General features: G+C 41.7%; 2 protein-coding genes across 2 annotated transcripts; one reads left to right on the top strand and one right to left on the bottom strand.

Annotated features, from left to right (window-relative positions):
- The first annotated feature begins 89 nt into the window (after positions 1-89).
- LOC112069258 (protein cornichon homolog 1) lies at positions 90-9269 on the top strand. The gene is made up of 5 exons (XM_024136556.2): positions 90-250; positions 1363-1431; positions 6228-6340; positions 8057-8200; positions 8827-9269. The coding sequence occupies exons 1-5, from the start codon at positions 170-172 to the stop codon at positions 8852-8854; spliced, it is 435 nt and encodes a 144-aa protein (XP_023992324.1). The 5' UTR covers positions 90-169; the 3' UTR covers positions 8855-9269.
- A 1171-nt stretch (positions 9270-10440) lies between these two features.
- On the bottom strand, positions 10441-12814 carry cdkn3 (cyclin dependent kinase inhibitor 3). The gene is made up of 7 exons (XM_024136557.2): positions 12706-12814; positions 12179-12273; positions 11938-12038; positions 11409-11631; positions 11241-11272; positions 11045-11148; positions 10441-10839 (listed from the first exon to the last, which is right to left on the bottom strand). Exons 2-7 carry the CDS (start codon positions 12256-12258, stop codon positions 10750-10752), a joined length of 630 nt encoding a protein of 209 aa, XP_023992325.1. The 5' UTR covers positions 12259-12273; positions 12706-12814; the 3' UTR covers positions 10441-10749.
- Positions 12815-14392: the final 1578 nt, after the last annotated feature.

Here is a 14392-nt window from a genome sequence, read left to right on the forward strand (position 1 = left end):
TCCAGTGTTGCCAAAATGCGCCTGTCGCGACGCTGTGGAACGCACCCGGAAAATATGTGCGCATACCCTGTTCCCCTCCCTTCCTGTCTAGCGTTCTCTGCAATCACAGAATTCTGTAGTTTCTTTCCTCTTCTGTGTCGAGCTACATCAGCCAGCAAGCTACACAAAAATGGCGTTCACATTCGCGGCCTTTTGTTACATGCTTGCGCTATTGCTTACGGCCGCTCTTATTTTCTTCGCCATTTGGCATGTAAGTATATTGGTGTCTTAATCAAACGGTATGGTTTGGACGTGAATGTAGGTATTATATGGAGAGCCAATGTTTTCTTCTAAACTAGTGGCAAACAGGCTTGTCACCCGTTAGCTAACCAAGAATGAATGGCACACACCAATTCGTTTATATCCACGACCAGAATATATGGCCTAACTAGCTAGCTATCCAGAAACAAATGGGTAGCTATTTATTTTACTCGAAATTTAAAACATACGATACGTAGCTAGCCATCCGTTAGCATTTAGCTAGCTTTGCTATATATGGTAACATCAGTTTATGATGGCTAGCTAACGGTAGCTTCCTAGCTATATGGAGGTATCTAAATAGGGTGAACACAGTAACATTATTTGGCGAAATAAGATAAGATGGCTAGCTAATAGACTAATTAACCGGAGCCTCGTCGAAAGATGACAATCCTCTGACTTGATTGCTGCCGTTCTCCATGTTTTCTGTTTGTCCCAGTCTTCCAGATTCTATACTTTCTTCTCGACTCTGATAACTAGCTTTTGATCCCTCTGAAGTCTCCGTAGTTAAAGACTGTTGTTGGGATGCTAGTTATTAATCCACAAGCCTGCATAATGTATTAGCCCCTGTGCTGGCTGTACAAGCCGTTGTTGTAGCTAACGTTAGCTAGTGCTTGAGGACATTGTAAACAAACACTGTAGTACAACAGTATCCTCCTGGGGATATTTGTTCTCTAATTTCTACAAAGGAAAACAGTTGGTTTCCCCCTCACTGTTAATGGCCACAGTGGACGTGTACTAATACCCATAAAKCCTAGCGGTCGAACAGGGAAATGGTTACAATCATTTTTCCGCGATCCATTTTTCCCATTGGGAATTTTAGAAACACTTAAAATAAGGGCTGTGTTTCATGTAGGCTTACTTTGGCGTGATGTTTTTATAACCATGTAACACTCTCTCGGACAAGGTAGATTTTTCACTATATTAGACTATTTACGCTCAGATTCAAAAATGCAAATCTTGATGATTTGCAATAATTGTTTTTGTTCAACGATGCATTTGTCTCTGTCATACAAGATGTGGGATGAAGTAATTTACTTAAACATACATTCTCTTTCTCTACAGATAATTGCATTTGATGAACTGAAGACTGATTACAAGAATCCCATAGATCAATGTAACACATTGAATCCGGTAAGTAAAACATGTATGGTTGCAGGTGATGTCTTTCTCCTAGCTTCTTTGACCGAATGCTGATTTGCTTTCTATAATGTGTGTAGTAGGATGGATGAGGTTACGGCCTAGTAGTCACACTGAGGGATGAGGTTACAGCCTAGTAGTCACACTAAGGAGGGATGAGGTTACGGCCTAGTAGTCACACTGAGGGATGAGGTTACAGCCTAGTAGTCACCACTGAGGGATAGGTTCGGTCTAGTATCACACCTGAGGGGATGAGGTTTACGGGCCTAGTAGTCACACTAGGAGGGATGAGGTTACGGCCTAGTAGTCACACTGGAGGGATGAGGTTACAGCCTAGTAGTCACACTGAGGATGAGGTTACGGCCTAGTAGTCACACTGAGAGGATGAGGTTACGCCTAGTAGTCACACTGAGGAGGATGAGTGTACGGCCTAGTAGTCACACTGAGGGATGAGGTTACGGCTAGTAGTACCCCTCTCAACTGACGGAGGGATGAGGTTACGGTCCTAGTAGTCACCACTACGAGGAATAGGTTACGGCCTAGTAGTCACACTGAGGAGGGATGAGTTACCGGCCTAGTAGTCAACACTGAGGAGGATGAGGTTACGGCCTATAGTACACACTGAGGAGGGATGAGGTTACGCTAGTAGTCCACACCGGAGGGATGAGGTGTACGGCTAGTAGTCACACTGAGGAGGGATGAGGTTACGGCCTAGTAGTCACACTGAGGAGGGATAGGAGGTTACGGCCTAGTAGTCACACTGAGGAGGATGAGGTTACGGCCTAGTAGTCACACTGAGGAGGGATGAGGTTACGGCTAGTAGTCTACACACGGAGGATGAGGTTAGGCCTAGTAGTCACACTGAGGGATGAGGTTACAGGCCTATAGTCACACTGATGGATGAGGTTACGGCCTAGTAGTCACACTGAGGGATGAGGTTACGGCCTAGTAGTCACACTGAGGGATGAGGTTACGGCCTAGTAGTCACACTACGGAGGGATGAGGTTACGGCCTAGTAGTCACACTAACTAAGGAGGGATGAGGTTACGYCCTAGTAGTCACACTGAGGGACTTCTCTGCTGCACTGTTATGCTTAATTCCAACCTGAGTATCTGACTGTTAATCTACAGTGATCTTGTCAGTTGTCAAACTCTAACACATTTTTTTTTTATCTACAATTTTTATCGGCATAAAGACAGTTGAAAAGGTCAAAAAGATTAAAAGAGTCAAAATTGCGTTGAAGGTTTGTACCAATCTTCGATATAAAATGCCAGTTTCGGTTCAAGTTCAGTCTCCAGTCTGTCATTCTGCACGGGGGGGAGTGTTTGCAAACGTCTTTTCAGTGAACAATTCTCAGAATAGGTGCCCTCATTGGACTAATTTTACATCAGGGTTATGGATTGAAGTCTCAGCTTTCTGTGCTCATTGATATTACAAAATGACTTTTATAAATAGCCAAACCGGCTCAATGTAGTTTTATAGGATGTTGTTAGACCTTGACTCGGTCTAACATCCTCAAGAGTTGAGTCCGARGATGAAGTTAAACCGGCAGATTCCATCTCTCCTTTTTGTTCTTTCTCATGCCTGAGCCAGTAGCATAGCAGTCATGTGCACATGTTACTACGTTGCGTCGCTTCCTGTGTGTWCGCCTTCTGTATCACCCAGCCCATTTCCCCCATGAGATATAGATCCTTCATGATTGGAGAGTACAGTAGCTTATAGGATAGACTTAGATTCAACCACTTTACTAGGCTGCTATGTTTCTATGTCTGTAACTGGCTCTTCATTGCTTCAGATTTCATATATCAAAGCGTAAGGAAAACTGGGCTGAAACGTGTTTGTGTACGCTTTCATTATAATCATTAAGGCTGTATCCCAAACGGCTCCCTATTCCCTATTTAGTGCCCTACTTTTGATCAGGGCCCCCATAGGGAGTAGGGGTGCCATTTGTGACCGCAGAGGGGCCTTGGTGTGTAGGAAGTGTAGTTCAATTGTATGACACTGGAAGAGGGTTCCTCAAAAGCATTGGGGAATGTGTGGAGACGCATCAATGTAGGTTTACCAATGTTATTGACTATATAGCACTAGGTACAGATGTTAACTGAAAAGACTTGCAAATGCTCAGAACATGCATGATTCTATACAACCTACCCTTTTGTTTCCATGTGATAAGAATACTCTTGTAATATCCTGATATTCATATTAACCATTAGACCTATTTCTTCACTAGTTGGCCGAGGATTTAATGGGAATGCACTTTTTTTTTTTACAAGGAGAGATTTTAAGTAGGGCCAAGCCTATATTTTAATAGGTTAGGCTATAATTCAATATTTAAAGAGAGAATATTCTAGTTGTACGGACTGGTCTCTGACAGTTGAACATGTATTTTGTGTGGACAGTGACAGGAGGCTCCACCAGGTGTTAGAAAGGATCTTTTATGGGATTAAATGAACTGTGGATCTCTGGACTGGTTAATCTGTGTTGTATTACTGTGGATCTCTGGACTGGTTAATCTGTGTTGTATTACTGTGGATCTCTGGACTGTTATTGTGCTGTATTACTGGTGGATCTCAGGACTGGTTTAATCTGCTGCTGTATTACTGTTGGAATCTCTGGACTGGTTAATCTGTGTTTGTAAGTATACTGTGGATCTCAGGACTGGTTAATCTGTGCTGTATTACTGTGGATCTCCTTGGATGGTTGATCTGTGCTGTATTACTTGTGGATCTCTGGACGTGGGTCTGATTCTGTGCTGTATTTACTGTGGTCTCAGGAACTGGTTAATCTGTGGCTGTATTACTGGTTAATCTGTGCTGTATTACTGTGGATCTCTGGACTGGTTAATCTGTGTTGTATTACTGTGGATCTCAGGACTGGTTAATCTGTGTTGTATTACCCTGGCCTGGGTCATTCAGACCTGCTGTTGTACCACAACCCTACTGCCTTTTGTATGCCGTAACTAGTCCAAGGTTGCCAGTAATAAATTTAAAAAAGCAGCGGCGTAAGAATCAATTCTAAATTGTCAAAATAAAGTTGTGCTGTAAAATGCTGAGAATGTTTATCCCAAATTGCGTGACCGTCGTGCTTTCTAGACTAGCGTTTTGAGTTTGTAAACACGACGACGGTAGATTTTACTAGACTTTGGCTCAAGCCTATATATGGTCACCTGGGGTGTTTGGAACAGATGGCTGTAGAATCTTACTAACAACCCTCTAGATCAACATTTTGTAGGGATCACTGATTGGATAGTAAAGACTGGTGGAGTTACCTTACATAAAACATGAATTCATCTAGGCATAGGGTGAATCGCAAATGGAACCCTATTCCCCATATAGTGCACCACTTTTGACCATGGCCCTTTAGACCAGAGCCTTATGGGCCCTAGTTAAAAGTAGTGCACTATATAGGGAATAGGGTGCCATTTGGGACACAATCTATATGATMTTGCCCATAGGAGAGAACTGCACTGTTAAAGGGCAAATTTGTTTACTCAAGATTAAACCTGTGAACTCAAATCTGCAGGTCTGTGACGCGGCGCCCATCTTGAACAGAACTAGAGATTAGGACGAAAACCCAAATCGCACTCGATTCCCTACATAGTGCCCTACTTTTGACCAGGGTCCCTATAGGAAGTAGGGTTCCATTTAGGACGCAGCCTAAAACCTCCTACATTGCGCTCTAGTGTAACATAACATCTCCTTCCACATGTTTTAAATGTAGCAATACAGTGCAGGGATGAAACCCACTGTGTCCTCCATCTCCCCCCCCCCCTCCATCTGTGGGCAGTGGCGGGTCATCCTGAACCCCCCCTCCTTGATCAAATGCATGGCTTCCACATGTAGTGATTCCATCTGCCCCCCCCTCCTCCTCCTCACAAGCCTGAGCCTACACCAGATGACGTCACAGTAGCCCTGTCCTGCCCTATTATGGGACAAGACAGACGGGCTCACTCAAGAGTCTGCGTCCCAAAAGACACCCTATTCCCTACGTTGTGCACTACTTTTGACCAGGCCAGGGCCCATAGAGTAACCATAGGGCTTTGTTCTAAAGTGGTGCACTTTTTTATAGGGAATAGGGTGCCATTTGGACGCAGGCCTAGGTGTGAGTTGATTCCTCCGGGCCTGGTGTCCTCTCTCTGGTCCAAACGTGTATGATATGATGCATGTTCCACATCGTATGTCTCTTGGTAGTGCATGAATGGTGAAAGGTGCGTTCTGTTCTCTGCCCTGCTAACCACCCCCAAGGTCTTGTGCAATGAGCATCTACTGTATGATGTATAGTAATGTAAATGTGATTAAAATCATCAACAATGTGTGTGCTGGGGGGGGGGGCAAGAAACTGTCTCTTCAAATTGTTGATCAAATCTGACTGTTACTTCCAATGTCTACTTAACTCATGTTCATGGTGTCCTGTGCATTTTATTGCTCTGGTCATATAATTATTAACATCAATTGTAAAGCAATCGGAGAGATTTTGAGACGTCTATTTCCTGATTTATAGGTGTATTCTACAGTCTATTTCAGTTTATAACGAGTCAGTTTCATTTCTGAAATCTGTAGACCGGTCTGAGGCAGCCTTCAGTGACTCCTCCTGACTCTTGTCCAATCTGTAGACCGGTCTGAGGTAGCCTTCAGTGACTCCTCCTGACTCTTGTCCAATCTGTAGACCGGTCTGAGGCAGCCTTCAGTGACTCCCCCTGACTCTTGTCTTGTTCATATGACTCCCTGAGTATAAGGCTAATAATGTGTTGTTTACTAATGTTGTTGTTGTTGTTTACATGCTCCTCCCAGCTTGTACTCCCGGAGTATCTCATCCACGTGTTCTTCTGCGTGATGTTCCTGTGTGCTGCTGAGTGGCTCACCCTCTGCCTCAACATGCCACTGCTGGCCTACCACGTCTGGAGGTACGTACACGTCTAGAACAATCTTGACTTTGACCCGGGATTCCATCCTTGGAGCGCTGTCGACCAATGTGCTTTTTAACGGCAATGTTTCCGCGTTAGCACATATCACATTAATGGTAAAATGCTGCAGATGTCAACTCAATCTGATATTGACCTTTTTAAATGTCAAGCACGCTATAACGCTGGATCAGATTTGAGTCCAAGCCTTACATTACAACATTCTAACCCTTTGATATTCCCGCTGCAACGTTGACCCTTACAACTGCTATTTTAATTTTTTCACGATTTGTTGAAAACAACTTGATTTAATCTGGACCTGGGTGACTGATTTCTGCTTGGTTTATGCTCCCGTTTGTAATGCTGCCTTTCAGTGTTTTAGTATTGTTTCTACAGAAACCAGTGTAGTTGACTTAGAAACCAAACTGAACACAGCTATGCTTCCTGTTTCAATGCTGGTATGCAGAAATACTTCAAGTAAATGTTTAATGTGCTCCTTTAGTTATGAGTAAATAGCTGTGTTTGAATACCCATACTTAACATACTGTATTCTACATACTTAATGAGATAATACTATTAGTTCATTTTAGTATAATGTAAACAAACGGTGTCCTTTCAGTTGAGCGTACTAGCGCAGCTAGCAAGAGGTTGCATAGCAACAGCATCAACTTCCGGTAGACAGACTTAGTGCTAGTATGCTAGCTATACATTTTATGATTTCGGGTGTGTTTGTAAATTCAATCTGAAGTGCCAGAGTGCGCTCTGGGCATTTGTAAATTCAGATTGTTGTCAGATTGTCCGTTCGTAAATTCAGAGCATGTCACTCTCGGAGAGAGGCTAGCTATTTCCAGACACAAATTACCATTTTACTCTCCCTAGCAGAGCTTGTTAGGCTGTTTACATGTTATCCAGAGCGTTGGTGACTAACTTAATTACGCTTTTTGCCGACGTTTACCGACACCGGCCATTCAATTGGTGTTGCACGTTTGTAAATTCATCAGTTATTTTGCGCTCTGCCACACTAAGACTAAAGTGGTCTGAAATCGGAGTAGATAGCCAGAGCTGATTTATGTCCATTGAGAACGAACGCACAACGACTATAGCACTTAGCTAAGAATGACGTGAATAATCAAGTCAGTAAACTTTGGGTAGTTAGTTAGGTATCATGTAGTTAATATACTGGCAAGTTCCATCTTTTAGTAGCCAACTAACGTTAGCTAGCTAACATACAGGTACATACTGCTGTAATGATATGCTATGCGTAATGATAGCGTAGGCAAAAAAAAAAATGTTGGTCAACAAGTCATTACTTTATTACACTGCTCAACATTTGTCATCAGTTAAAGCGATGAATTTGTATCCGCTCTCGTCGGACTTCGGGCTTCATATTTTCCGCCATTTTCTTCTAATCTGAAAAACGTTATGAAGCCACGCCCATTTTCTGAACAATTGCATTATGGGCTCTAAAAACATGGAAGTAGTGTCCACTGCTTGTATACTTTGTATTTTGACGAATGTAGTACGACATCTGGGAACTTTTAGCATACTACCTATCTATACTATGACCAAAAAGCATACTACGTACTAAATTACATCAGAGATAGTGCGATGAGTATTRGAACACATCTAATGTCTCGTGTTTTCATGCAGGTATACGAGTAAATGTTTCATATGTTTCTAAAGGTATATCATACATTTGTCTGGTATGTTTTTCTGAAGGTATATGAGCAGGCCGGTGATGAGTGGTCCAGGCCTCTATGATCCAACAACAATCATGAACGCTGACATCCTGGCCTTCTGTCAAAAGGAGGGCTGGTGCAAACTGGCCTTCTACCTCCTCTCCTTCTTCTACTATCTCTATGGGTATGTTATTATCTCTACCTCCTCTACTATCTCTATGGGTATGTTATTATCTCTACCATCTCTATGGGTATGTTATTATCTCTAACCTCTACTATCTCTATGGGTATGTTATTATCTCTACCTCCTCTACTATCTCTATGGGTATGTTATTATCTCTACCATCTCTATGGTATGTTATTATCTCTACCTGCTACTATCTCTATGGGTATGTTTATTATCTACCTCCTCTACTATCTCTATGGGTAATGTTATTATCATCTACCTCCTCACTATCTCTATGGGTATTTATTATCTATTCTACGTCCTAGTTATTTTCTCGAACCTACTATCTCTACGGTTATGTTATTATCTCTAACATCCTCTAATATCTCTATGGTATGTAAATCATCTGCCTATTCAAGGCTGTCTGGTTTCCTCTGTTTTCAAGTGTTACTTGCCATTTATAGTGAATACACTGAAAATCTTAAAAGCTCATCTTCTTTCACATAATTATCCTAATGAATATCAACACATTAGTCTTTTTTATATTTTTCTTTTTATCCCGCGATATGCCAGAGAATCGATGTAAACATCCTCACCCCAAACAAATGCTCTTTATTTTCCTGATCATTTTTTTTCTCTAACAGGATGATCTACGTGTTGGTGACCTCTTAGAGTGGTCAGAGGAATGATCTGCATGTACGAGATGAAACACTGGTTTTAGTGGAGAAGCTGAAACCGGGACCTGCAGGAAGACTGATCATTTACCACAGAGTGATACAAGATGTCCGCCGTTTCAACAGGATGGACTAAACCCCCCCTCCCCCTCCCAGCGCAGAGCAGAGCGGCCATTACTATACAAAACATTTCTCCCTTTATTTTTATTTCAATTTGGGTCACAGCTTTCCTCTCGTTCATAGTTTTAGTCAGTCCACTGAATGCTTTCTGAGAGGAAGACTACGACACAACAGACCTTTGGACTCTTTTCCATTATCATGTGATGCTTTAAAATTGATTTCAAATAGTTTATCATGTTGTTTTTGACCTCTCCCTTACCTCGGCCTAACTATTTGAACTGTTTACAACCCCCCCCCCCCCTTACTTTTGACTGTTTACAAATTAGAAGAGATTCTGTTATGATCAGCATCGTCGCTTATTATCTAATAAATACTGTATTAAGGTATTTTGGATGTGAATTATAATGCCAAGCTTGTGAAAATTATTTTGTGTTGGGGTTGTCATAATTACATGGTTATTCAATTGTAGAATATTGAAAATACTTTTCTTGCCCAGACACATTTTAAAAACTAGAACTCGCCTAAATAGGTGTGTATAAAGGGTTGAATGAGTCTTATCTTGATCACCTGATGGAAAATGTGTTGCACATACAGGGACAATCAGTATGGTTGTCTTATATCTTAAACTGTTTTATACATTTTTTTTTAGGTTTACCATGCTTTCTGAAGACTTATCTGACATCTCATTCTACTTTTGTAGCCCTTGTTATATACATACTTTCTTTAAAGGGGTGTTTTTGTCTGTAGATGCTAATAGGCTATTTGATGTGACGCTACAGCAATCCCATGTAGACATGTCTGAAATGTGTGATCATAAAAACATCCCTACTGAGGCATATCTGTGTAACCATTGAACTTATGTACTCAAACAACCAATTCCAAAATGTACCTGTTTAGATTTGGCTTCACGTTATTGGCTTAATGTATATTTAAATTTTGGCTACCAAAAATATCAATTATTTATTCGAGAATGTCACACACACCTATTACATTGTTGCTGGAGCAGTGACGTGTTCTCAAACTTGAAGATTTCTGGATTTTTAATCAGGTTGTCTTTATTTGACTTTCTAAAAAGATAAAGAATATTTATCCCAATGTCTTCTGTATTTGACAATTTTTCCCCCAACCTGTAAAGTCATCAGGAAGTGGTTTCTTTTCTTTAATTTCCACATGTTCGTACTAGAGTAACTCATTTCACCAAGGAAAAGATTCAAATCTGAACACATTTTCAAGGCAATGTTCTGAGAACACATTCACGGTAAGTGCTGCATATATCGGCCCAATCGGGGAGAAATGACAGTCTTTAAAGGGGATCTTCCACAGTACAGATTGATTCTAGACCCAAATCACAACTAGTGAATGACTCCAAGTAAACCTACCCCCACTACACTGATGTGCACCAGATTGGCTCAACAGACAGCTGATCTACCATTATACTGTACAAATGTGGAGATCACGCCTCACAACAGTCCCGCTTAATAGAAGCCACTTTATTTACTCATTTTGATTCAAATAGTTCTTGCAAACCCATATCACAGAGGCACTCATTCAATCGCAATGTAAAGCCGATATCAGAGCACGACAATCCCTAAAACTTTTAGTTTAAGAACAAAATGGCTTAAAACAAACATCCTTTTTAAAAAGTGCTATAAGAGAACACATACAATCATGTTAAACCATCTCTTTTTGAGAGAGGTTGATATTCATTCAATGCTTTTATTACTCCCAATTAATTTAAAAAGACAGCTCAGTTGATGTTGAAGGGGAATGGTATCACCGCGACACCGATCGCTCTGTTGAGACTGCTTTGGTTTCTTGGTAGGCAGAGTATTTTTCCCGGAACTCATGCAGGAAGTTGTATTGCTGATGGGGGGGGGAGGAAATTACAGCAACATTATAGAAAATCTGGACAGACAATTCATTAGTGGCTCCAGATCTGTTTCTGCTCTTGACAACAATGAATTTAGGTCTCAGCAATGGAGCTGGCAAGAGCACAAACAGATCTGGGACCAGGCTTCGACAATAAGATTTTAAAAAATATATAGAAAGATTAGAAGTGTCTCCTCACCTTGACTGTCTGAATGGCCCCACCCCCTCTGTGCTCTCTTAGGATCTCGATGGCTTTGTTGGGAGTCATGGAGATGGACAGCTGAAGCAGCAGACAGGCAGCAACTGTTGAAGACAGATGGACAGAGACACCCGTTCAGAGTCATGTTGATGACGTTGAGGCAATATGACAAAAAAATATATATAATAATTCGTACTTAGTCCAGAGCGACCCAGGCCTCCGTAACAACTGGCGAGAGAAGCACAGAATATATTAGTTAAACACTTGTTCGTTTTGTGAAGACAGGAAAGTGCTACCGGCACTTTAAAACGAACCCCCCCCCCCAGACACCGTCTAATCCAAATGAATACTCTTTCCTACTCACTGGATGACAGTCTTCCTGTTGTTGTGTAGGTTGTCTTGCAGTCCCTCCAGTATCTGGCAGCACTGTTGCAGTTCAGGGGTGCCCCCGTCAGGGAAGGGCAGGTGGTGCACCACGAGCCCCTGTTGCCTGTAGGTCTCCAGCAGGCTAGGCACACGGTACTTATGGAGCTCTCCTCTGGTACAGAACACAAACACATCCTGCACCCCCTGGTTCTGCAGCTCACCTGGACAAAGAAGATGTGAAGATACTGTAGGCATGTGGACCAAATGGCCCCATATTCCCTTATAAAAAAAGAACACCCATAGGTAATAGGATGCCGTTTGGGACACAATGTCAACAAGCGGATTCAGAACACTACATTAGTCACGTCGGCCTTGACTGCACCGAAAGACAGAGAGAAGATCACCCCGCCCCCCTCTCCTCCCACTGACAATGATTACCCCATGATGACAAAGACATAACAGTCCACAACCCATCCAGTCTCACCATAGCCTCTCAGGGGAATTAGCCTACTATTAGGTCAACTTACCAACATCTCTCAGTAAATTTCTTCTGATATCTTTGAATTTGCACCCTGGCAAAGGACATATTCCAAGAAACAGAGAACAGTCCACTATGGACAAGGGCAACCTGTCAGGGAGAATGGTTGATCAATGTTCTACCAGGTCCGTTAGGCTATGTATAGATACATGGGTCACCTACTTGATCAGTGACATGTGTAACCAGGCCAGTGACCTTTGCCCTGAGTCATGTGTCTGTTAGCAACTTGCCAGGAGATCTGGAAAGGTGTCCGATGCTCTTCACAAACTTCCTCTTCATCAGAGGATGAATCAAACTCACTGGTCCGCATTGTTTCTGGCTGAGGCTGGGTTGGAAGGAAGCTATGTCAGTCACACACATTTTTGAAACGACATTAACCGCTAGCTAGCTAGTTACTGTAATGACAGAACAAGTAGCCCGGTCACTGGCGACCAAACACACAGACACACACACACATTCCATGTTTACGTGATCGTCTTGGTCAAGTGCTGTTTCAAGTTATCTTACAGGAGTTATTAACGTTCTCTCATATCTGTGTTAATGGGGAATCAGTGTTAGACATTAATTGTTAGCTAGCTAGATAATTTGATATGAACGATACACAAGCTAACGAGCGTTAGCTGGCTGACCTAACTATGGAGTTACCATCGTGCTAGCTAGTTAACGCTAATGGAAAGCAATTTATTTATTTATTTAATGGCATCGTGAGAACATAGCCTTTAGTTAATCAGAAGCTAAAAATTAAAGACTTTCTTACCAAATACACAATGGATTGACGTTCCAACCAATTTTGACAGATAGTTCATGAAAGCTTGTCAGCTACGATTTAAAAACACACGAGTGTCCAAGCCAGCCAATCAGATCCACGCTCTACTCGTCCACGCCTAAGAGTGCACTCGATTTAAGGCTCGGAGTAACCCGGCCGGTCAAAACAACTCATTTGATTTAACGCAGGTTGCTCGTCTTGCGTGGACGCACCCAGGAGATACGAACTGTATCAAGTATCCGTCAGTGCATCCCTTGCACAAATGCACCTGCTATCAAAGGTTCAGGGCGCCGCCGCAAGTGCAGTGCCAATTAATGAAATGTCCGTTTTTGCTAAAATAAGTGGACTTGGATGGAGCAAATTTCATGTGATGAGATATTTCTTGATGATCTGAATGGCGGTGGCAAATAACGGTAAGATAACACTCATAGTATCATCAAATTATTAGTAGAATTTAATTTGAAGATGTTTCATCCATTCCTATGGGTAGGTTGACTTGATTTTAGACGACATAATTATTATAACTTTTAGATGTAACTGTTATTTTTAAAGGGAAAAAAAGGTGATACATTGTAATTTCGTATGAATGTTTTAAAACAGGATTTCAGATATCACTTTTCTTTCCAGTGAACCTAATTATATTAAAATAAAAATAGAGAATATAATTACTTATCAACTGGTTAACATCTGTAAGACTTGTAGGAATTAACTGGTGTACGGGCTCTCTTTATGTTATAATACTGTATCTGATCTGTCCTTCTGCTGTTAGGCTTAGAAGGAGGTAGTTTGGCCTCTTGTCTTTCGTCCCTGCAGTGTAGAGCAGTTTGCCAGGTTAGTCACTTCCCCCTCACCAGGGGAATCGCTGGCAGGGCCAGTTCTAGCTTGGGTACTATAAACAGACACTGTCAGACCACTGACTAGAGTACAATAAGTATACTACATTTATGATTTGGTGCAGGGTTTCCTTCTTGAAAAATATTTATCAAGACAGACAGACAGACAGCAGGACATAACATTCAGTCAGGTTGTCAGGACTAACAACTTGTTCATGTTGCACTTTGTATTTTATAATGAAATACAACACTTTTGTTCTATGTTTTTACTTGTTTTATTGGGTCAGTCAGTGACTAGGTTAGTCAGGAACATAGAATCTATAGAAAGAGCTTTTAAACCCTGGCAATTTGAGTGGTAAACTCATTCTATAGATGATATTTCTATGGTTAGGAAGAGGTTACCATGACTACAGAGAGAGCAGAGCAGACAGAGAGAAAGGAGGTTAAATGCCGGGTCTTTGTCACTATTGTGTCCCTCCCTGATATCCAATCTGGGTTGGAGGATAGGAAGGATTCATTCCCAGAGGAATTATGGAGCTCTGCTCTCTGTGCTAACCTGTGATCTGAGAGGTAAAGCCATATTGAACAGGGTAAAACCTCTGATATTTATTACTGGTGTGAATAGGCAAAGACATGGAGATTGTACTCCGGGTAGAGGGACACAGGAGAGAGACTGTTCCTCAGTTTACTGATCTTTAATCTTGATGGTAGGTTTAACAAAGTTCAGGCTTCTGTACCGTCATTAAGCTGCAGTTGTCCAATGTTGTGTGTCCGTACACTGTGGTCTGAAAGTTAAACGATGAAATAGAATCAATACAATGGTTTGACCTCTTAGAATAAGGCAC

Source organism: Salvelinus sp. IW2-2015, unplaced genomic scaffold (assembly GCF_002910315.2).
Source record: "Salvelinus sp. IW2-2015 unplaced genomic scaffold, ASM291031v2 Un_scaffold957, whole genome shotgun sequence".
Lineage (NCBI taxonomy): Eukaryota > Metazoa > Chordata > Actinopteri > Salmoniformes > Salmonidae > Salvelinus > Salvelinus sp. IW2-2015.

What these genes read in the sequence shown, in the direction of transcription:
- LOC112069258 (XM_024136556.2), top strand. Translation starts at nt 170, where the DNA reads ATGGCGTTCACATTCGCGGCCTTTTGTTACATGCTTGCGCTATTGCTT. An exon ending in TTTTCTTCGCCATTTGGCAT is followed by an intron (nt 251 to 1,362) that starts GTAAGTATATTG and finishes CTTTCTCTACAG; the next exon opens with ATAATTGCATTTGATGAACT. An exon ending in AATGTAACACATTGAATCCG is followed by an intron (nt 1,432 to 6,227) that starts GTAAGTAAAACA and finishes TGCTCCTCCCAG; the next exon opens with CTTGTACTCCCGGAGTATCT.
- cdkn3 (XM_024136557.2), bottom strand. Translation starts at nt 12,258, where the DNA reads ATGCGGACCAGTGAGTTTGATTCATCCTCTGATGAAGAGGAAGTTTGT. An exon ending in CCTGGGTCGCTCTGGACTAA is followed by an intron (nt 11,149 to 11,240) that starts GTACGAATTATT and finishes TGTCTTCAACAG; the next exon opens with TTGCTGCCTGTCTGCTGCTT. An exon ending in GGGCCATTCAGACAGTCAAG is followed by an intron (nt 10,840 to 11,044) that starts GTGAGGAGACAC and finishes CCCCCCCATCAG; the next exon opens with CAATACAACTTCCTGCATGA.